The 23880-nt window shown below is 46.9% G+C and overlaps 2 protein-coding genes across 6 annotated transcripts in view; one reads left to right on the top strand and one right to left on the bottom strand.

Moving 5' to 3' along the window:
• Positions 1–847: 847 nt before the first annotated feature.
• On the bottom strand, positions 848–6775 carry BAG5 (BAG cochaperone 5). Of its 5 annotated transcripts, none has more exons than XM_076003685.1 (3): positions 6675–6751; positions 5691–5831; positions 848–5200 (listed from the first exon to the last, which is right to left on the bottom strand). In XM_076003685.1, exon 3 carries the CDS (start codon positions 5170–5172, stop codon positions 3829–3831), a length of 1344 nt encoding a protein of 447 aa, XP_075859800.1. In that variant the 5' UTR covers positions 5173–5200; positions 5691–5831; positions 6675–6751; the 3' UTR covers positions 848–3828. The 5 variants fall into 5 exon arrangements, with proteins under 5 accessions (XP_075859800.1, XP_075859797.1, XP_075859799.1 ...); XM_076003682.1 differs by lacking the exon at positions 6675–6751 and adding an exon at positions 6161–6375; XM_076003684.1 differs by lacking the exon at positions 5691–5831 and having other exon boundaries at positions 6675–6775.
• Positions 6776–7041: 266 nt separating this feature from the next.
• The window catches only part of COA8 (cytochrome c oxidase assembly factor 8), a 29911-nt gene continuing 13072 nt past the window's right edge, over positions 7042–23880 (top strand). The window contains exon 1 of the mRNA XM_012746348.3: positions 7042–7191. Coding sequence (XP_012601802.2) covers positions 7069–7191 — 123 coding nt within the window. The 5' untranslated portion in view covers positions 7042–7068. The remainder of the gene's footprint in view (positions 7192–23880) is intronic.

Raw genomic sequence — 23880 nt, 5'->3', positions numbered from 1 at the left:
TAAATGCTTTATGTATTAACCAGCTGAATCCTTCAAACTTAAGTGCAAAGTACTGCCCACTTTACAGAAGAAATTGAAGCTCAGAGACTAAGTAATCCCCCCAGCTGTGAAAGTGGCAGGGCTGGCTGGCTGGCTGGCGTGGCTCAAGCCTGTAATCCTAGCACTCTGGGAGGCCGAGGCGGGAGGATCGCTTGAGCTCAGGACTTCGAGACTAGCCTGAACAAGAGCGAGACCCCATCTCTACTAAAAATAGAAAAATTAGGTGGGTGACTAAAAATTATAAAAAAAAATTAGCTGGGCGTAGTGGTGAACGCCTGTAGTTCCAGCTACTCAGGAGGCTGAGGCAGGAGGATCACTTCAGCCATCCAGGAGTCTGAGGTTCCTGTGAGCCAGGCTGACACCATGGCACTCTACTCAGAGCAAGGGAGTGAGAAGATGAGTTTTAGTAGAACACTTTAGTGAAAACTCTTTTCTGGGGAGAGGATGTGGCCAGAGCCACAACCCAGAGTTCCTTCTCCTTTCTACAAATAAAGTCAAGTCCTGTTCGTATGAGTCATGGGCGTCCTGTTGGGGCAGCAGAGCGTGAGGTCATGACCCCCAACCCAGACACCCTCTCGAAGGGAGCACAGCGACCCGGTCACCTGTGCCCGAGTTCTGGCCAGTGTGTACCACCATCACCTCCTCACACCGCACCAACTGTGGCCAAGGAGCCCACCTGCCCCAGGCCTGGCCCCTCTGGGCTTTGTAACAAAGGGCCCTGCCCAGGTCGGTCAGTCCGCAAAGGTGAGAACACACAAGGAGCACAGGGCCAACATCAGAGCAGAACACACACCTCAGACTCACACCCTTTCTCCATGGCAAAGATAAGCTAAGAGATTTGTTTTATTTCATGAATAATTAAGGGTATACTAATATGTATATCTCAAAGTAACACTGAATTATTTAAGACATACTATTACAATAGTTATACAGTTAATAGAAGACAGGAACCAACACACTGAACAAACACACCTGTATTATACATCAAAATCAATGGCAAATATTTCTCCAATTATTCTTAAAAGAAAAATACCTGACCAGTTAAAAGCTGAAAAGCTTTGCTCAAAAAACCCAGCATATACAGAATAAGCTTAGACCCTCAAAAACCAGATAAAAATTGGCAAAGCAAAACAAATGAGAAAAACTGGTTAAACTTCTCAAACATACTAAATTATATCAAATATACAGGCATTTTAGCAAAATAAAGCATTAAATTGTACTTCGTAGACATGGTCATTACATTTATTTTAATAACCACTTCATCATAGGCTGATTGGCGCTAATCTGGTTGGATAAGGATGATCTGAAAGCGATACTGACTGAATGTCAGGCAAAAAGCAAACATTCCCAGCCATTTTTTGCATGAACATGGATTGTACCATTTAATGCAGACCCAAGGCCACACATTTTTGGGGAGTAGGTTTTACTTGCAGTACAGATTCTCACGAAAATACAATACAATGTGATAAGCCCAGTTTAAAATGTACATGCAGCAGCCCATACTAACACAAACAGCTCCCAACGGGGGATGAGAAAAGCTAGATCCGGTGTCACCAGGGTTCATTAGGGGAACAGAATAATCTAGCACAAGGAACTAGGAAAAAAGCTATGAAACTAGGAAAAAAAGCCATGCCTAACAGTCACTCAAGGTCAATTTGATCATTTCAACGACCAAAATAACCCCTGTGAAAAATCTCCAACGACTGTGGAAGAGTTCAGTATTCTGCACTCACATGAGATGCTCAAAGTTTAGCAGTACGAGATGTCTCTACAAAAGTCACACAAAATACTTTTCTGTTTGAAAAGAATGACAGGGGAAATCTACTTTCAAGGAAGAATGGACACTTTTAAAGGGAATGCTGACATTAGCTTTCAAAAATGAAATTAAAAATTTAGTAGAACCTGGTGAAGGATATGTCTGAAGTGATTATAGTGTAACCTTGATTTCCCAGTGGTATGATTATGCAGGACTCTAATTTAAAAACTCTTCAGGATTTTAAGAGCACTCTAAAATTGTGATACAGAAGAGCAATCCTAAAACTACTTTGGCCAAATGAGAATTCCAATGACCTGCACGTGCTGACAGCTTGCGGCGGGTCCTTTGACCCCACCTGCCCTTTGACCCCACTATCCAATGTTTCTAGAACATTTCTAAGCAGGAAAGACATATCAAGGGCTTTTAATGATCGGGCAACGCCCAGAGACAAAGTAGAGATTTGTTTAGGGCTATGCTTTTATCATCTATTCCTTTACCTACCATACTTTTAGCTGTTTAAAGTGACAATTTCCCTACAGAAAGTTACAAAATATCTCTGAAAGAGAATAACATTAGTTCAAAAGATGTGCTCCAACAGGATTATTTTGTAAAAGGTGACTAGAGGTAAATAGTCTGTTAGTTATAATACTGGGACTGACATGTTACTAAGGCACTTCAGAACTTTGGGAAATTCTTCTGCTCACATTAGCAGGCAGCTGTAAAATTGGATCCTCAAAGTATTTACAGAAATACATATACCCTTTACCAGAATAACAAAAACTTCATGCACAATAGACTTTAATGGCTCTTTCAGGCAATAGAGAAGCATCTACGTGCCAGTAACACGAGCTAAGGACTTCAGCAAGTACCCAGAGCAAGCATTTAATTTCCAGCAGGTGATATTTAAGATGTGAGTATTTAACAGCTAACTTCCTCTGAAAAGCTATAAAGACCTGGTCCTTCAGAGTTACTGACGGTTTCTGCTCTCACACATTGTAAAATAGCCGTTGGGTATGTTTAACAAGTATGTCCAATATCCAGCTTTGAATGACAGGCGAAAAACCCCTACATACTACATTCAGATGTTCTTGCTTGGCTTTAGTGTAACCTGACGTTGGTAACTCATCTCCAGTTTTCATTCTCCAACTACAGGTATGGGTGTTTCCTTTGTTTTCCTTTTAAATGGTCTATTAGCTTCATTTAAATGTTCCCATCCTTACTATTTACTCACTTAGGAAAATCATTAAATTCAGATTTTATGAACAAAAACAACAATTCGAAGGTATTTAATAGCTGGTACCTTATCCCTTCTCTTCAATGTAGTCTCAAGGGATTTTTGGCTATTTGTTTTCATAATTTTCTTATGTTGCACACAAAAACAAGATTCCCCCCTTTAAAATGCAGAGTATGGGAGAAATACACTGTTTTTCAAACAAAAATGTTTATAAAAGAACATATGGTCCAAATAAACAAAAAAAAACCCCTACCCCATTAAATTGGGTGGGACCAATAAGGCTTATAAGCAAAAAAAAAAAAAAAACCTCTTCTGCTTTATTTAGTACAATAAAACATATCATTTTACTACTTCTGTGTTTGGACCTTACTCCTATTTCACCAAAATTTTCCCCTTTCTCATAATTTTTCTAGTATTATGTAAGGTTATGTCTATTTCTAGATTCTGAAATATCTGCATTTTAATGCTTGCACAACCCATTTAATTACAAAAGCTGCCTCTATTTCATTTTCTGACTAAAAACGCAAAAAAATAAAATAAAATAAAAAGGACAAACCACACCACATCATACAGATAATGATCCAAATGGAAAAGTTAATGTGCTGTAATGATATTTGTTTTGAAACGTCAAAAGCAGCAGAGATACTGAATATAATTTTGCTTAAATCATAAATACTGAGATTGAAATATGCACGTATAAATCACATTTAGGCTCAATGAACTGAAAGGTCTCTATAAATACATAGAAGTGTATATAAAGTGCAAAACAAGCAATATCAAACGCGAGATCTCTGGTATTTTAGTACTCCCATTCATCGGATTTCAAGTCGAGATAGCTGAGAATATTCTGGGCAAGCTTCACCGCCTGTTTCCTGGCAGCCTTACACTTCTCTTCTCCCTGCGGATCCACAGCATCCAGCGCCAGCAGCTGCTTGGTGAGCAGCTCCTCCAGCCGGATGTAGTTCTTATCGGCTCGATTGCCATCAAATGAAAGAACTTCTTCCTGGATCTCTGACAAGTTTTCAAGGACGTTCCAGACTGCTGTATGGGATGGGTGCTCCTCACAAGCAAAAAACTTTCTTTTCTCAAGCGCCTCCTTCAGGTCAATGTAAGTGATCAGGGTTTGCACCTCGATCACGGCTCTCCTCCTGGCTTCCCGGATGCAGGGGTTTTTTTCTAGACTTACCTCGTCCAGCTGTCCAATCAAACCCTGCAATTCTGTCTTGGAGCTCAGGTACAATTCAGAAGGGTTCTGTGCTTGGAGAAGTTCATTTTTTATTTCTCTCATTCTCTTGAGGACCTTTTCTATCTTTAAAATGGAATGATTCTGTCCCAGGTCAAATGCTTTGGTAGTATCTGCTTCCTCTTCCAAATCCAAATATTTCAATAATTTGTTGATATCTTCTACTACCTCCCTTCGATAATTTCTGATTTCTGTACGCCCGCACACATCTAAAGCATCCAGATCTGCAATCAACCCTGACAGCACACAAGATAAGTGCCTGCAAGTCTCATTATTGTTCACTCCCATCAGAAGTGCAATCAGAGTGCCTCTGGCCTTGTTCACTTCACACATCACAGAGTTAATTTTGGCCACAGAAGGATGCACATCCTCAGAGAGTGGCAGGGAAGGCTGCTTTTTCATGCAGTCTTCAATAATCTCTTGCACTGCACAGATTTTGGTTAAAGTGTGATACCTTGCTTTCCGCAAGGAGATCTTCCCTCCAGTTTTAACATGTGTCAGCCTCAGAATGATATCCTGGATGCCTTCTTCAAATTCATCAGTTACGCAGTTGCCTCCAGTATGAAATGGCACGATTTTCTCTCTCACAAGGGACTGGGCTTCCTTAAAAATGTTCTGTATTTCAATCCGGTGTGGGTGGTTTGCATTCTGCTCCAACTCTTTGAGAAGACGCTCTGTCTCCTGTGCTGCCCTCTTCCTAGCTTGCTGAATGTCTCCTTTCCCTTCAGTATCTACAGAGTCTATTTCAAACAGTTGTTTTGTTAGAAACCTCTCCAGTTTCTTGTAATTCTTGTCATCTGGCAGACCACTGAAGCCAACTACTTGCTGTTCTATGCTTTTTACTTCCTTTTGGATTTCCTGAAGCCTACTAATAGAAGGATGTTGGTTTCCCATATCCATACTTTTGTCGTGTTCAGTTTCACAAGCACTAAAAGATGACAAAAATGATAACTTAGTCTCTGCAGAATGCTAATCGTATATTAATTCGTTCTACAATCCTCATTTTTTTAAACAAATACTTTATAAAAGGGCTTGTCATTATTGCAATGCAAAAGACAGGCATACTCCAGTAAATAAAGGACGACTTATCATCCCTCTCCTGAAAATAACCTAAACGTAAGAACAGACAGCAGTCACTGCAATGTGGAGTATAAGCTGAAGCTCTGGGCCTGGGAATTTCAAGTTTCTTCAGCTATAAAGGAGAGCAGCATATGGCTTCATAAGAGGTTGAACAATCACCTCAGAAACAGCACAAATACTAACATCTGAATGTTTTAACGTTGTAAGCTGTTTTTTGGAACCAGCAGGGCACCTCTGTGGAAAGCAAAACCTTAACTCTTCTACCCCCCAAATAGGCACGCCTGGTTTCCAGAAAAAGTAACTCTAAGCAAAAGAAACTGAGCCACTGAAACAAGTACCATTGGTTCCCAGCTTCTGAGCCCTCTCCATCTGTGTGGTCTTTACTCCCAGCAGCCTGCGTCTCTACGTTCCTCTCCACCTTTGTGCACTTCTCCACCCGACCCTGCAGCTTCTCACGCGTGCTCCCCGCAGCGGCCTCCCTGAAGAGGCACAGAATTCCACAGGAAAGGAAGAGCGACAGGGATTACGTTGGAGGCACCATCTTGGGCTTTCGAGGACTAGCACCTCCCTCGTCCCTACCGCGCTCCGAAAATACACCCCGCAAAACCGTGACAGCTACGAATAACCCGTTCACTCGCCTCCCGTTTAGAGTCCGAATGGCTGAATGCATCTTTCACTCTCGGGTTTCTACCAAGCGGCTCGCTCGGGGCGGACAATCGGTTGAGACCACTCTCTCGAGGCCGCGGGCCCGCGCAGGCAGGGCGCCTCGCTTCCTTCCCCCTTGGCGCCCTCCCCCCCAGCGCTTTACCCAGGAGAAGTCTGAGCTGGTTGCGGTCTTGGTTCCCGTAGTTGAGGTGGCCAGGTGGAAGATCAGCCCTTTACGGGGTGCGGCACCGGAGCGGGGCCCCAAGCTGCATCCCTCTCACCCCTCCCGGCTAGGTCTGAACGGGGCGGCCGGTGAAGGGGCCGGAGGTGGAGGCGGCAGCTACTGGCCGCAGCGGCCGCTCGGGGCGTCTCGCCCCCGGCCCCCGACGCGCCGGCCGGGCCTGACCTCACAATGGGCGCGCGGGCGGGGGCGGGGGCGCCCGGCGGGCAGGGGCCGGGCGGGAGCAGACCCGGCTCGCCCGGGGGAGCCCGGCGACGACGGGGGAGGCCCGGCCGGCCCGGCCGCGTCGGATCCAGGGGTGGGGACGGCGCCGAGCGCGGTCCGGCCTAGCCAGCGCGCAAAGGCCGCGCGAAGTGGGCGCCGCGGAGGGTAGCCCTCGCGGGACCCGCGCCCGCCCCGCGGCGAGGGGAGAAGACCCCGCGCCCGCCGCGCTCACCTGTACCGCCCGCGCCATGGAGCGCCCCGCAGCCTCCACGACTGCCGCAGCTCGGGGCGTCGTCCCGGCCCGGCAGCCCCGCCCCTGGGCCGAACACCGCACACCCCGGGAAATCCCCGCCGGCGTCCGCGCCTCGCCACCTACCGCGCCGCGCCGCACCGCGCCGCGTCGGCCGCTGGCCTCGCGGTAAGGCGGCCGGGAATGGCGCGACCGGACAGTGGCCGCCGGGGTCCGCCGCGCCGGCCCGCCGCCCCCGCAGCCCGTCACACCGCGGGGAAAGCGCACGGTCGGCCGCGCCGCTCTTGTCCCTTAGGCTTTGCGACTCTGCCGTAAGGCAGCCCCTCGCGCTGTCGCGACTCGGCCGTGCGCCGCTGGAGCCAGGGGTCTGGGGGTCATGGCTGCCCTGCGGCGCGGGAGGAAGACTCTGCTCCCACCTTTCTGCCGGGCCTTCGCTGGCCGCCGCTGTCAGCTTGCCCCGGAGCGAGGTGCCGAGCGCAGGGATGCGGCACCGAGCCGGGTAAGCGGGGGCCCTGGGGAGGTTGGCCTGCAGGAGTGACTGCAAGGGGAGACGCCCCCGGTTCTGCACGCCCGCCCGGGGCCCGTCCCCCAGTGCTCCAGGTTGAGGGGCGCCCCGACATCCTGTCCTGAGCCGTCCCGCGGCCCAAAGGTTCCCGTGTCAGCTGCCTTGGTCCGATGGAACCGAAGGTGCCGCCGCCACTCCGGGGGCTGTCGACAGAACTTTTAAGCATAAGGGAGTCAGCTAGCGAGTTTGCACATACCTCATTTATTCCCGAGGATAACTGTTTCTTATGTTTAAAGAGCTCTTGACGTAGACAGTGTGTGTTTTTTTCGTTTGGGTTTCGTCGAGACTATTAGTACTTTTCTTCAGACGATGGCCAACTTTACCATCCTAGGACTTCACGTTGAATAGTTCTCGTTTGCAAACTATGTGTGTATATGTGCATGTTACTGGTCAAAGATCCACAGAGAACGTCTGTAGTAACAAAGAATGGCAAGCAGTTTTTAATAAATTGCTCTTCTCGGTCAGGTGCTCTGGCTCACGCCTGTAATCCGAGCACTTTGGGAGGCTGAGGCAGGAGGATGGCTTGAGCCCAGGCGTTCGAGGTTGCAGCGAGCTATGATCGGGCCACTGCACTCCAGGCTGGACGATAGAGTGAGACCTCGTCTCTTGGGCCTGAGGGGAAATTGCCCTTCTTTGGGGAAGGATGTTTTGTTTAAGGGAGGCCTAGGCCTTGATTCCATCCTTCTGGAGCAAATGTTGACAACGGTGGCCTGCAGATAAAATACTTAAAGCGCAAAAATATTAACACTTAATTTACCAATGAAGTGTTACCATTTACCAAACAATAATTAAAGCAAGATGAAAAAGAGCCAATTAAGAATTGCAAAATATGCCTGCCTGTAACTTTTCATTTCTTTTGGGCTGTGGTTATTTGCACACTTTTATAAATGTGGCTTTGAAGTTCTGTCTAGTTTATAGTTTAGACAAAGAATTACCAGGACAGCTTGTCATCCAGACGCCAGCTCCTGGCTCAGTTCCCTGTTACAGTGGCCACAGCCTTGATGTCTAAGAATTCCTGGAACATAGAAACCCAGTCAGCATCTCAGGCTTTGGGCAGAAAAATACAACAGGTATCTGAAAATGCTCTGGAAGGGCAAACTGGAAATCAACCAAGATCTTTCCCCGGGGTGAGGATTTTCCCTGGCTTATTTTGTGAACTAGAAAGAAGAACACCCAAATAAGGATTTCTCCATTTCTGTACAGGCTTTTTGTTAAAGTGAGTCTTACCGTGGATCTGATCTTCAAGATGAGACTTCTCTCCCTTTTGTAGTCCAAGTGGCAAGTAAGCCTGTGCTGCACACCTGTTTGACTGCCCACACCTGTTGAAGGGGATGATTGTGATGATGCTGGCCCATGAGTCAGAAATTGCTCAGTGCTGGCATTTTTTTTTTTTTTTTTTTTTTTTTTTTTTTTTGAGACAGAGTCTCACTTTGTTGTCCAGGCTAGAGTGAGTGCCGTGGCGTCAGCCTAGCTCACAGCAACCTCAAACTCCTGGGCTTGAGTGATCCTTCTGCCTCAGCCTCCCGAGTAGCTGGGACTACAGGCATGCGCCACCATGCCCAGCTAATTTTTTATATATATATCAGTTGGCCAATTAATTTCTTTCTATTTATAGTAGAGACGGGGTCTCGCTCTTGCTCAGGCTGGTTTTGAACTCCTGACCTTGAGCAATCCGCCCGCCTCGGCCTCCCAAGAGCTAGAATTACAGGCGTGAGCCACAGCGAGTGCTGGCATTTTGACATTTTTTTTTTAAAGGATCTGAATGCCCTATTATGCTAAATGTTGGATAGAACATAAGAGAACAGTTTTTACCTGCGGGCAATTTGTATTTTGTATGTTAGGTACCATCTTTGTGCTTCCTGAGTGCATGGCTGTTTGTCCAGGTAATTAAATTTTTGTGGCGCAGAGAGATTGTTGTCTTTTGGACTTTGAATGTAAATATCAGGTCTTGAAAATAACAGATTGTTTTCCTTATCTAAATAGATATTGCACTTTAATCCTGTATGTCTAGCTTACTCTCCATATTTTTCAAGAATTCTTTGTCCTCCACTTAAGGAGACCTGCTTTCTGTACCTACATAATTTATTTCCATCTCATCTCTGATCTCTGGGTACCAGCTGTTGCTTTTTTTTTTTTTTTTTTTTTTTGAGACAGAGTCTCACTTTGTTGCCTGGGCTAGAGTGCCATGGTATAAGTCTAGCTCACAGCAACCTCAAACTCCTGGGCTCAAGCAATCCTTCTGCCTCAGCCTCCCGAGTAGCTGGGATTACAGGCATGTGCCACCATGCCTGGCTGATTTTTTTTTTCTATTTTTTGTAGAGATGAGGTCTTGCTCTTGCTCAGGCTGGTGTTGAACTCCTGTGATCAAACGATCCGCTCACCTCGGCCTCCCAGAGTGCTAGGATTACAGGCGTGAGCCACTGCAACCAGCCCCAGCTGTTACTTTTTTAATTGGCAGATAAAATAGGATACTACTTTTTTTTTTTTAGAGACAGGGTCTCACTTTGTTGCCCAAACTAGTCTCTTACTCCTAGTCTCAAGTGAGAAAACCAATTTTTAATAGAAAAATATTATATAACTTAAGAGTCAGCAGCTGGGCGTGGTGGCTCACGCCTATAATCCTAGCACTCTGGGAGGCTAAGGTGGGAGGATTGCTCAAGGTCAGGAGTTCAAGACCAGCCTGAGCAAGAGCGAGACCCCGTCTCTACTAAAAATAGAAAGAAATTAATTGGCCAACTAAAAACATATATAGAAAAAGTTAGCCGGGCATGGTGGTGCATGCCTGTAGTCCCAGCTACTCAGGAGGTTGAGACAGGAGGATTGCTTGAGCCCAGGAGTTTGAGGCTGCGGTGAGCTAGGCTGACGCCACAGCACTCTAGCCAGGGCAACAGAGTGAGACTTTGTCTCAAAAAAAAAAAAAAAAAAAAAAGAAGAGTCAGGCACCACTCTTCCTTCCAAGCCCAACTTTAAAACTCCGCTTTTAAATTAAATGTTCCCTTGCCACTTCACGCCAGTTTATACCTTATGTATGTAGGTACCTTATGTATGTAGTTTGCATTATTGGTTCTTAATATTGTCTATACATTATAATTAATCTGAAAGACTTTTAAAAATACTAGGGACCACCCCCAGTGATTCTGTTGTACTCTGTCTGGAGTATGGCCTGGGCATCAGCATTCTTAAGGAGGCATCTCATAACTTACAAGTTTGAGAACCATTGGTTACACTATATGCATTAACTGCTTGTAGTCCTGGATTTTATTAACATGTGTAATGGTAGTTCATATTTATTGAATGCTTGCATGCACTGTTCTAAGTTAACATATTTAATCCTCACTATCTTTGAAATAGGTGCTTTTATCATCCTCATTTTACAGATGAGGACACCTAGGCACAGTAAGACTAAATAACTTCCTTAGGTCATAAGACTTGTCTATAAGGAATGTACATATTATAGTTCCTATATAAAGAGGATAATAAATTAAAATTTTCCGTCATCAAGTGCAGTGGTGACTCTGTAGTCTTACCTACTGGGGAGGTTGAGGCAGCAGGAGACCTTGAGCCCAGGAGGTTGCAGTGAGCTGTGATGAAGCCACTGCAGTCTAACCAGGCAGCAGAGTGAGACTCTGTCTCTAAAAAAGGGACGGGGGAGCTTTCAATACATTGTTGGAAAAAATAAAAGCTGTATGGGAGGACTTGTCAAAGCATGTAGTTTAACTCTGTCATTCTATCAGTAAGGAAACTGGGGCCCAGAGAGGTAAAGTGATGTGCTTGGTGCCGCACAGCAGGTCAGCAGGACTAAACCTCCCTCTTCCCACTCTTGATTCTGTGTTCTGATGTTGTCAAATGATTTTTCTTCATTTATTGAAATGACGTGAATTTCCCTTTACTCTGTTAATGGGAAGAATTACATTGATTTATTGATTTTCTTTTTCTTGTGGTTACTTATGGAAATTTGAAGACACGTCCAAAGATAGAAGAATGTTATGAAGCACTGTGTATCCAACTCCTGTTCTACAGTGATTCACTTGTGGCTGTTTATTTCATCTTTACCCCCATTCAGTCTCTCCTTCCAAATTATTTTGTGGCAAATACAAGACATCATATTTCAGTATGTTTCTTTAAAAGATACAGGCCTCCCCCCTTTTTTTTTTAACATAAATGCAATACCATTTTCATACATTAAAAAACTTTATAATAATTCCTTAATTTTCTGTGAATGTCTAATCAGTATTTTCTTGATTGTCCTAGAAATCTCATAAATGTTTTCTTTTACAATTTGTAAGAGGATCCAAAGAAGGTCTGCACACTGCAATTGATACTCTTTTAGTTCCTTTTTTAAGAAAATTACATATTTTTTCTCTTCTTTCTTTTTTTTTAAGAGATGAAGTCTTGCTAAGTTGCCCAGGCTGAACTTGAACTCCTGGGCTCAAGTAATCTTCTGACCTCAGCCTCCCAAGTAGTTGGGACTATAGGCACACACCACCATGACTGGCTCTTTTAGTTGTTTGTTTTTTTTTTTTTTTTTTTTTTTTTGGTTTTTTTTTTTTTTTGTCTGTTTGTTTTGAGACAAGGTCTCCCTCTGTCATCCAGGCTAGAGTGTGGCGACATGATCACAGCTCACTGCATCCTCAAATTCCTGGGCTCAAGAGATCCTCCTTCCTCAGCCTCCCAAGTAGCTGGAACTTCAGGTGTGTACCACTATGCCCGGCTAATTTTCTTTCTTTTTGTAGAGATGGAGTCTTGCTATATTGTGCAGGCTGCTTTTCAACCTCCTGGCCTTAAAGTGATCTTCCCGCCTCAGTCTTCCACAGTGCTGGGATTACAGGCATGAGCCACTGCATCTGGCCTCTTTTAGCTGTTTTTTAATCCATAGGTTCTGCCTCCACCATATCCCTTTTATTTGGAGAGGGTTCATGTGTCCGTTAGAACTTCCTGCAGTCTGCGTGTTGTTGATTACATCTCCATGGTTTAATTTAACCTGTTCCTCTGAACTCTGTTCTCTGTACATTGACAGCTGCATTCTAGAGCCTTGACCACACTGAGATTTAACTTTTTTGAGGGGGTCCTGCAGGGGAGACCGCTTTATTACTGGTGTGTTCTTTCATTAGGGTTGGGTGATTTTCTGATTAAACCACTTTGCACTCCTGTAAACCCAACTTCGTCCTGGGAGATTATTCTTTTGTGTATTGCTGAATTTGGTTTGCTCATTTGTCTAGCATCTGTAATTCATAAGTGAGACTGGCCTTTAATTTTCCCCTTTGGTGCTGTCCCCCAAATTGCAGTGTCAAAGTGACTTTCAGCCTCAAAAATGAGCTGTAGCATGTACCCTTTCTTTCTGTTCTGGGGATTGTTTATTAAGGTCTGAATTCTTTCTTCTGTGACTGGTAGAGCCTGCTGAAGTCATCTGGGCCTGAGTTTTCATGAGAAGCAGCCATTTTTAGCCTCATCTTCCTTTGGCTTAGAGGTTTAGAGTTACTAAGCTGGCAGGTAAGGGTATTGCATAGCATGTTGAGTCATGCAAGACGTCCGACACAGCCTCTCGTGCATTTCTGAAAGCCGTGCCCTGTTAAGATGTTGCAGGAAGCTGTTGTCTAATGGTCGTTGTTACTTCCCACAAAGGGGAAGTGCACCTCTTCATGAGGTGCCAGGGACACAGAAATAAATGTGTGTTTGCGCACACACACAAAGTTGACTATACACACAGGAACACATGTTATATGTGGTAACACGTGTATCCCCAGTGCCCAGAGTGGTGCCTGGCCTGCAGATGGCCAGGAGGGAAAAGCAGGCTAATGCTCACTGACGAAGTGCTGCATCTGGGCCAGGCGCAGTGGCTCACACCTGTAATCCTAGCACTCTGAGAGGCTGAGGCAGGTGGATCACTCAAGATCAGGAGCTCGAAACCAGCCTGAGCAAGAGCGAGACCCCATCTCTACTAAAAATAGAAAGAAATTAATTGGCCAACTAAAAATATATAGAAAAAATTAGCTGGGCGTGGTGGTGCATACCTGTAGTCCCAGCTCCTCGGGAGGCTGAGGCAAGAGGATCGCTTGAGCCCAGGAGTTCAAGGTTGCTGTGAGCTAGGCTGGCGCCACGGCACTCTAGCCCAGGCAACAGAGTGACACTCTATCTCAAAAAAGAAGCATTGCGTCTGCCAAGGCCTTCAGTGCTGGTGCCAGGTCCAGCCAACTCAAGAGGCTTTACAGGGAATTGAGTAAGGTTGCAGCTCTAGACTATGTCACTTGTGGGCGCCCGGGGGGCCCTCACTCCTGAAAGGACCCGGGTGGGACAAGGCCACAGATGACGATCTGTAGCAAACACTGAGATGCAGGCATGTGAACAAGACCCGGCACCTGTTGGTGGTGGAAAAGAGACCCTTGATTAGCACCTTAAAGATAATAAAAACAATTAACACGTTCCTAGCCAGTGACTGCAGGCTCCTGTTGTGCTCGTTCTGGTGTAGGGTCAAGTTCCCCTGGCCTGGGTGGCTCTCCTATGCAGTCAGCATTCCTGAGTTCAGGAGACCCTTCTAATGGATTTTCTAGTATTAAACCAACTTTGCATTGGGTTATCCTGATAGATACCCTGTTCATATATGGCTGAATTGGGTTTGCCGATTTGTCTAGCATCTATGTACCATAGAGGGCAGGGCACCCTGACCCTCGGTAAGGTAAAGGCTTTGATTCCCGTCTGTGATCTGAGAGACCAAAGCAGACACCCCCTTATCAACTAAAACGGCCCCTAGGCCCAGCTGGCTTGGCAGATTTCTAAATTCCCTTGGCTAAACTCCCTAACAGCAGGAGCTGTTCACTTTGGTTTAAACCCAGACCACTACAGCTCAGTTGCAGAGAGGACCAGCCATACAGACGTTCTTTTCTGACAAATAATTGCAGACCTTAAACCAGTTTCAGCCAGCTCATAGAGGCTGTGCACAAACCATCTTTGTGGCCGGGCGTGGTGGCTCACGCCTGTAATCCTAGCTCTCTGGGAGGCCGAGGCGGGCGGATTGCTCGAGGTCAGGAGTTCGAAACCAGCCTGAACAAGAGCGAGACCCCGTCTCTACTATAAAAATAGAAAGAAATTAATTGGCCAACTAATATATATATATAAAAAAAAAATTTAGCCGGGCATGGTGGCGCATGCCTGTAGTCCCAGCTACTCGGGAGGCTGAGGCAGAAGGATTGCTTGAGCCAGGAGATTGAGGTTGCTGTGAGCTAGGCTGACGCCATGGCACTCACTCTAGCCTAGGCAACAAAGCGAGACTCTGTCTCAAAAAAAAAAAACCATCTTTGTGTCCCATAGTTCACCTTTTGACTTAAGGAGCCAAGTTCTACCTCATTTTAATGCCAAAGCTCCACCCCAAAGTGAAGATGGGATGCATGTTACATATATGTTTACCTATCACATATGGGCTAGCTCCCCTTGTAAATATTTTAATACATATAGCTCTCCACCCAAACCTACTAAATGTGTATTAATATGATACTGGCCCTGCGAGGCATGAAAACCAACCCTCCTTGAAGAGAGAGCTCCTTTGGTCCACGCTGGAGACGGTCTCTTCCCGGTTAGTAAACTGATACTGCCAGTAAGCTCTTCTTTCTGTTATTTAGCCATCCTGGTGGTCTTTGGGATGACACATCTCAGAGGGAGTCAGGAGGCACCCTGAGTGTGGACCAGGAAGCAAGAACACTAAAACTTGCTGACATTTTCTCTCCTCACTGCCCCCTGTCCGTTTCCCCAGGGAGGCTTTGTGTTGTGTAAGGCACTTCCAGGAGGAGGGTGCTGAGGAAACGTCTCAGCCTGAAGCAGGAGGATGGAGCGCCAGGCCTGGCCCGCAGAGCGCAGGGAGAAGCCCAGTGGGGCCACCCAGCCTGGCAAGTTATACTGAGAAAAGTTTTCGAGGAGAACCGGAAGGTTAGCTGCCCGCCAGAGCCAATGATGGAAATGTAGTCTGACCAGTGAGCACAGGCACGTTCCTGCCTCTGTGAAGAGGGCAGGACTGCGAGGCTGCCACTCCGGAAACCGGGCGAGCACGTCCACCAGACTGCAAGGGCCTCCCCGCGCACCCACAGGGCTCTGTGAGTCACCGCTTGTACCGTCAGAACCGCCAATTACGGCGATTATGCACGCTCCAGAGGGAGCCCTCCTCTTACTAAAGGACATCTTCCTCCCCCAGGCCGCTTCTCCTCCCTCTTAAACAGCAGCTCCTTGATGAACAAAGACAGTGTTGTTTGTAGGGAGAACAGAGGAACTGCTGCTGTCACAATTGATGCGAAGTCCTCAGATGATAATGGCAAACGGAGAATGAGTGGAAGGTTGGTACACAGGTTTTTGGGTTTTTTGTTTTTTTTTTGAGAGTTTCACTGTGTCACCCAGGCTAGAGTACAGTGGTGTCATCATAGCTCACAGCAACCTCAAACTCCTGGGCTCAAGCAGTCCTCCTGCCTCAGCCTCCCGAGGAGCTGTGACTACAGGTGCACACCACCATGCCTGGCTAGTTTTTTCTTCTCTTTTTTTTAGTAGAGATGGTGTTTCGCTGTTGCTCAGACTGGTCTCCAACTCCTGAGCTCAAATGATCCTCCCGCCTTCGCCTCCCAGAGTGCTGGGATCACAGGCCTGAGCCACCACGCCTGGCCGGTACACAAGGTTTAATCTGTGAAGCAGTTTATATAAGTAATAACTAGTACACACATATGGAAAAGTAACCGAGCACGCCTGGCACCTCTTTGAGCTTGCTTTGTTGTGTGTGGGAAGCTCAAAAAAGCCACTAATTGTTGGGTGGCTCCTGCAGCATTTCCTGGTGGGGATCCTGTAAGAGAGGGTCAGCGCCGGAAGGTGGCACAGGCAGGACACAGTCGGGGTGGAACCTGCTCCAGGCCTGAGCCACAGCAGCCCATGTCTGCTGGGAGTGGGAGGACGAGCCACCACCCTGGGTCATAGTCCCGAGACGCAGCCCTTGGCCCTGTCTCCACCCATTGGGTCCTTTTGTGGGACTCACCTTCAGATTCCACCAATGTCTAAGTATTACGGGGCAAAGGCTTTGAGGGAAAAGTCCATAAACATTTGTGGAAATGTAAGCCTTGCTTTTTAAAACAGAAAACCTTATGATTGTATATTGGTTTTAGACTGATGGATAAAATGTTATAGATCTGTATTATGGTCCTGCCTCCTGCCTCTACCTTCTAAAAACGATTCCTAAATCACTCTAACATCAAGTCAGTGTCTGTTAACCCTGATGATGGGCAGTGTAGTTTCAGGCCTTTGTGCCACCAGGGCCCCGTCACTTTCCAGCAAGGGAGGATAAATTCAGTCCCTTCTACATGCACTTGCCGGCCCCTCATTTCGAACTTTCCACTTCGGTTGTGCCTCCTTTGGCCCAACTTTGCTGCCCAGTAACACTGAGATAAACTCTCCAGAAGTACTAGACAAAAGTGAGAATGATTAAATATGAAAGTGTTTAATATGAAGAAGAAAAGAATGAAGAATGCAACAATCATCATAGGGTGTGACCTGTGTCTGGCTCATTAGGTGGCCTGGATGCGCCCAGCTGTGGCTACGCAGAGGTGACAGCTGTGTGCAGACTTCTCCACCCGTTCCCCTCCCGTCCCTCTCCAGTGGCCAGTCCAGCCTGGCCTCTCTCCTCTCCGGAGAGCCCTAAGCCCCCTGCTTTCCCACCGTGTGAGGCCTTCCTCCAGGACCCTGGAGCCATTCTGCTTCTCTACTACACAGTCTTTGAGAGTTTACAGGAAAACCTAGAAAATCTCAAGAGCTAGCAGTCAGGCTGGGCGTGGAGGTACATGCCTGTAATCCCAGCATTCTGGGAGGCCGAGGCGGGAGGATCGCTTGAGCTCAGGAGTTTGAGACCAGCCTGAGCAGGAGTGAGGTCCCCGTCTCTACTGAAAATAGAAAGAGAAATTAGCCGGGTGTGGCAGCTCATGCCTGTAGTCCCAGCTAGTTGAGAGGCTGAGGCAGGAGGATCACTTGAGCCCAGGAGTTTGAGGTTGCTGTGAGCTAGGCTGATGCCACGGCACTCTGGCCCAGGCAACAGAGTGAGAATCTTGTCTCAAAAAAAAGAACTAGCAATTAAGGATGTCTGAGCACTCACAATGTAAGAGCATGCTTGATGGCAGTACTCTTGGCTCACTCAGAACTTCTGGATGTTCTGATGCGAATTCATTCATGATTGCCATATCTAGTTAAACTCAGATGTCACCACCAAATAGTCTGTGTAAATTAAGCTTTTTGAAGACGAAGTGGATTTCTGTGCTTACGCACAGAAAAAGTCAATGGGAACTGGGAAGTACCGTGTCTCCATTCCTCCAGCAAGTGCTTGTGCCACCGGAGAAGGGACAGACACAGTCGGTGTCGACACCAGGTGGGAGAAGGAAGCGTGTGGGCAAGTGCTGTGGGGGCCACACCTCAGCTGGGCTCCAGGAGGGCCCGGAGGCCCGATGCTGAAGCTGAGGTCCGTGAAGGATGAGACGAGAGCCGGCTCCAGAGAGAACATGAGCAAAGTCCCAGAGGAGGGAGAGAGCAGGCTGTCGTGTTAGCAGCAGACGTTCCTCCTCGGAGAGAGGAGGAAGGGGAGCCGCCTGGCCTGCCTGGCCGCTGTCTGGATGTTAGACTTGTGCCTGAGGGTAACGAGGTCATCGAAGGATTTTAAGGGAAGGAGTGGGATGGTTAGGCTGGGCACTTTGGAGAGACTGCTGCGGCTGCAGTGGGCGTGGGGCGGTCTAGACTCCCAGGCCCACAGTGGTAGAGGCGGAGGCAGGGCTGGCCGGCTCACACGCCAGGACTCTCAGGCAGCCACTCCATCCCCTCCCGTGCTGGCAGAAATCCGGGCACACTGCATCTCACATGGCTGAGCTGCTGCGGTGTGGCGTGAGGAGTCAAGTGTGGCTCGGCCGGGAGCAGACCCCGAACAGGAATTCTGCAAGGCTGGTGGTGCCAGCCAAGGAGGAGGCCACTTGTCACCAGGCAGCGCTGACTCCTGTTGGCTTTCGTCAGCTCTGGCCTCTCACGACTTCTGCAGCCCTGAGAGAAACCTGTCTAGGGGAACACGTTCACGGCAATCGTGCCATGAGCTGACGCGGCACGGGCAGGACGTTTCAGTCGCCACCTCTTCCAGCAGTCTGAAGCTGGTGAAAAGGAAAAGTATCGGAGACAGTAGAGTCTACTAATAATCGTTGCTGAGAAAATGAGGCTAATTAGAGTCCTTGTGGCAAAAACTGTATTTGGTGAGTTTTAGATAGGTTTACTTTTAAAAATTTTTCCTTCCTGTTGCTTCTAGAAGACTTAAGTGTAGGAAATATAATTAAACTTTATTACTTTTATAATTTTGCATGTTGTAGTAAGTTTCATCTATTTCCTCGTAAACATCTTCAGGAAAATTAAAGCATTTTTAGGCACTACACAAATGGTGTAAGTTTAGCTCTCTAAAGAGTACAAAAATATAAAACATGTCTAGTAACCTGGCTGAGGGGGCGTGGAAAGTGTCATGATGTACTTTTTACAGAAACAGGCAGTAGGGCGTTGAGGTGACCATGGTGACGCTGTCCACAGTCGGATCCACGAAGGGGGCAGGTGCCAAAGCCCTGCGCAACGGCCCTGCCCTACAGCGTGGCCTTCTCAGGAATGACCTTTTCAGGAATTTAGCTGATAAATAGCCCTCATTAAAAATTAAATTATATGAATAAATTACATTAAAAGCAAAGGTAATACCTGCCTAAAAGTCACTATTTCCTGTTCATTGTACTACCTTTACAGTTACCTGTACTTTGGGGCTGTTTGCATCTGTTGTACTAACACCTGCGCGCTGGAGACAGCCACTGCGCATCTCTTCCCAACTCCTGCTTCAGTGACATCGCATTGCATGAAGTCATCCGTGGCAGGAGTATTTGAACCATGGAAATGGGCAAATGCTCCAAATCACAGCTTGAGTTGCTATCTTATTGATTATCTAGATTTATCTACAATTTCTAGTGAAGGAGAAAATGTTAACAATGCAGATTAAATTACTAGGTGTGTTTTATCTGATGCCGTTACACTGTGGAAAGCTCAAAAATTGAAGCTGGAGGAGATATTCTTATAGTATTCAAAGCTGTTATCCAGTTCTGTCGGGCAAGTGGCATCTGTTGGCTGTCGTCAGGAGTAGAAGCCCGAGCCCCTGTGCCCACCGCATCTCGGTATCAGAGTCGCCAGGTAGAGCATGTGCAGTCGGGCACTGGCTGGAAGGAGGCTCTGCTCACACAGACAAGGGGCAGAGCAAGAGCAAGACCAGCGCCAGTGGTGGGCACTGGTCCCCGTGGCCAGTGGGTCCCTCCCCAGCCGAGGCAGGGCTGTGGGCCTGCAGGGACTGCTCTTGTGTGGCAGCAGGAGGGCCCGTCCCCTCCCTGCAGTAGTGGGGTTGGCCAGGTGCCCTGTGACGCATGCACTTACGCAGGACAAAGGAGGACTCGCTGAGTCCGAAACAGAAACAGCCTTCCCACACATGGCGACACGCCCGTGGGACCGCTTATCTTGTGTGAAGGAAGCGTGCCGAGCCCAGGTCTAATCACAGACGGCTGCGTGGGCTCAGCAGACTGAACGTGGCAGACCGCCTTTCCCTCCAAAGCCAGCAGAGAAATCGCTCATGCCATTGACAAGTAGTGAAGGCCCAACATAGGTCTTTTTTCATCTTCATCCTGCTCCTTAATATCAGATAATGTTTGTGTCTGGACGATACTGGTTAGCAGCCATGGGTTGGCTAGTACTGCAAGAATTTGGCAAAAATCAATGAAAAATACTCAGTGAGCTACCATTGCGTACGCACCATGATGGCTGTAATAAAACAATGGACAAAGACAAGTGTTGAGGATGTGGAGATGTTAGAACCCTATTACACCACTGGTGGGAAAACAGTCTGGCAGTTCCTGAAAGGTTTAAGGGTGGAGTTGCCATGTGACCCAGCGATTCCACTCTTAGGTCTCCACCCCAAGAGAATTAAAAACATACGTTCAACCAAAAATCTGTACATAAATGTTCATAGCAACATTATTTGTAGCAGCCCAACAGTGGAAACAGCCCAAAGGTTCTCAGCTGGTGAAGGATAGACAAATGTCTACACAATGGAATGTCCACACAATGGAATATCATTCAGCCATAAAAGGAAATTAATTACTATTACAGGCTGCAACACAGATGAATCTTGACAAATGCGAGGTAAAAGAAACCAGTCACAAAAGACCAAATAGTGCACAATTCCATTTACATGAAATGTCTGGAATAGGCAAATCTGGAGATAGATTAGTGGCTGCCAGGGTCTAGGGAGGAAGGAGGGAGGAGTGACTGTTAATGAGTTAGGGGTTTCTTGGGGGCGGTGGAAATGTTCTGGCATCAGTGGTAATGGTTACACAGTTCTGAACATACTAAAAACCACTGGATTATATACTTTTTAAAGGTTTTGTAGAAGCAGGGTCTCACTATGTTGCTCAGGCTGGTCTCGAACTCCTGGCCTCAAGCCATCCTCCCACCTCGGCCTCCCAAAGCACTGGGATTATAGGTGTGCACCAAAGCTCCCAGCCTGGATTATATACTTTAAAAAAGCTAATTTTATATTACATGACTATATCTCACTAAAGATGTTATTAAAAATTATTGAAAGGAGTTTGTGATGTTCAGTTGGCTAGATGGAATTTACAGGGAAGGGGCATCTTATGTTTTATTATCATTTTGTAAATTGTGTACTTACATCCTTGCATCAGTAAAAGTGATGCTAACAAACATACCCCCGGCTGCTGTTAAACGCTCCCCAGCACACCGCTGCCCAGGGGCGTCTTGACCAGGCCCCTCGCCACTGTCCCCTCGTCTGCTGTCTGTGCCTCGCCCCTCAGCTCCCGTGGCCACCCCACCTGGCCGGCAGAGAAGGCTCCTGCTCACAGCCCGAGCAGGCGCGGCCGAGACCTCTCATTCCTGTGGCCCTCAGGGCCTCAGCTCCATTACTGCTGTGTAAATGCTGGTTTAATTTATGGAATATTTCACTTTATGATACCTGTCACCAAATCTTTACCTCATTACCATCGAGCTTATTCTTTGCAGCGATTGGACGTTTTCTGTCAATCTTTTTTTCACCCAAATGCTGTAACATCTTTTACCTAATCTGTCAAGATCCTTTAACAATTTGAATTTTTTCTTTTTTTTTTGAAACAGCATCTCACTCTGTTGCCCAGGCTAGAGTGCCGTGGGGTCAGCCTAGCTCACAGCAACCTCAAACTCCTGGGCTCAAGCAATCCTCCTGCCTCAGCCTCCCAAGTAGCTGGGACTACAGCTGTAGGCCACCACGCCACGCTAATTTTTTCTATTTTTAGTAGAGACGGGATCTCGCTCTTGCTCTGGCTGGTCTTGAACTTCTGACCACAAGCAATCCTCCTGCCTCAGCCTCTGAGAGTGCTAGGATTACAGGCGTGAGCCACTGCACTTGGCCTTGAATCTTTTTAAATATACTTTTTTTTTTTTTTTTTTGGCATATTATGGGGGTACAGATTTTAAGGTTTCAATAAATGCCCATTTCCCCCTTAAATATACTTTTAAAGAAAGATTTTGTAAGTTTGAGGAAATTATATTTCTTCAACATTTTCTACTCATTTACTTATTCTAGACTTAGTTTTTTTGATGGTAAGCATTCTAGTGCTGAGCTGAACATACCACAGATTTTTAATAAAATGCCATAAGTACCCGTGTTGTCTAGAGCTGTGGTCCCCAACCCCTGGCTATGGACCTATCCCCCGCCCCTGCCAAGTCCGTGGAAAAATCATCTTCCATGAAACTGGTCCCTGGTGCCAAAAAGGCTGGGGACCGCTGGTCTAGAAGGTGGAACTATACTGTTATAATTCGGAAACGGTCTGTTGTTCTTAGGCGTACGGGAAGAGCTTTCTGTACGCATGGCTATTCCTGCATATGTTGTGGTGGAGCTGGCCCGCTCGGCGGCAGGCGTCATGGCAGAGCTCCCGTGAGGCCTGGGGTGACCTCCTTGGTCTCTGGACGACTCATGCTTGGTAGCTGCGCCAAGCTCTGTAGCCAGCTTCACCACCAAACCTCATGTTTGCCTTTTCATGTTCTAAATTCTTCCTATCTTTAGAATGCTTAGGGATTTAGAAGATTTAGGAAGAGCATAGCAGCCAAGATTCATTACAATGCTTTGAAAAGGAGAAAATGGAAATGTTGACAGATAGTTCTAGTTTATGTGTCGATTGATGGCAGCCATCAGAGTGAAACTAACAAGCCGGTTTTCCTAAATGATGACATGGTCTCCCTTCTCACGCTTGGTTCCCTTGGCGTGATTGTCATTGTTGAGTTCGGGGACCTCAGTAAGTGACAGGCAGACCCAGGCGGGTCGGGAGGCCAAAGACAAAGAGGCGAGCAGAGCTGACCGGTGGGCAAGTTTCTGCTGCACCTTCCTCCTCCCCGCAGCGACCTCTTGTGTCGGTGCGGCCTGTGACTCTGCTCCCTCAAGCAGCCAGTGGGTCATTGTCACACCAGCTTCACCTGGTTAGCTGTATTAGATTTATAAAATTATTAGCCATTATTTCTACTTTTTCAAATTAGATTTTCAGTCAGTAGCCAAGTAGACCAAAAAGCTGTTTGAAATTTTGCAAACGCTGCACCTCTTAGTTCCTTGGGAGTAACAGAATATAGTGGTGTTAGTGAAGTCCTGAAATATCCTGAATGCAGCACCTCCTAAATGCCAAAGAAATGTTTATTCTACTTGGCGTAGTATTTTTTGGATCTTTGTAAATTTTTTTTTTTTTTTTTTTTTTTTTGAGACAGAGTCTCGCTTTGTTGCCCAGGCTAGAGTGAGTGCTGTGACATCAGCCTAGCTCACAGCAACCTCAAACTCCTGGGCTCAAGCGATCCTCCTGCCTCAGCCTCCCGAGTAGCTGGTACTACAGACATGCGCCACCATGCCCAGCTAATTTTTTCTATATATATATGTTGGCCAATTAATTTCTTTCTATTTTTAGTAGAGACAGGGGTCTCACTCTTGCTCAGGCTGGTTTTGAACTCCTGACCTTGAGCAATCCGCCCGCCTCGGCCTCCCAGAGTGCTAGGATTACAGGCGTGAGCCACCGAGCCTGGCTGATCTTTGTAAATTTTACCATTTTTGAGTTGATTTTATTGAGGTATAACTTACACACAATAAAATGAATACATCATTTGAAATGTACAGTTCAATGACTTTTTTTTTTCTTTTTTTTTTGAGACAGAATCTCGCTTTGTTCCCCAGGCTAGAGTGAGTGCCATGGCGTCAGCCTAGCTCACAGCAACCTCAAACTCCTGGGCTCAAGCAATCCTGCTGCCTCAGCCTCCCAAGTGGCTGGGACTACAGGCATGCGCCACCATGCCCGGCTAATTTTTTCTATATATATTAGTTGGCCAATTAGTTTCTTTCTATTTATAGTAGAGACGGGGTCTCGCTCCTATACCGGCTGGTTTCAAACTCCTGTACTCGAGCAATCCGCCCGCCTCGGCCTCCTAGAGTGCTAGGATTACAGGCGAGAGCCAATGCACTTGGCCTTATAGTTCTTTTAAGTTGAAAATTCCCTGGGCACATTGAAGTCTTAAAGAGAGGAAACTAACAAGGAG

This window comes from Microcebus murinus, chromosome 6, assembly GCF_040939455.1.
Source record: "Microcebus murinus isolate Inina chromosome 6, M.murinus_Inina_mat1.0, whole genome shotgun sequence".
Lineage (NCBI taxonomy): Eukaryota > Metazoa > Chordata > Mammalia > Primates > Cheirogaleidae > Microcebus > Microcebus murinus.
The sequence above is the reverse complement of the archived record's forward strand: the minus strand, read 5'-3'. Positions and strand labels throughout refer to the sequence as shown.

Excerpts from the sequence above, each read along its gene's own strand:
- BAG5 (XM_076003681.1), bottom strand. The coding sequence starts at position 6,022 with ATGCATTCAGCCATTCGGACTCTAAACGGGAG. Across the intron at positions 5,201-5,990 it reads ATTCGGACTCTAAACGGGAG|TGCTTGTGAAACTGAACACG; the intron begins GCGAGTGAACGG and ends GTCATCTTTTAG.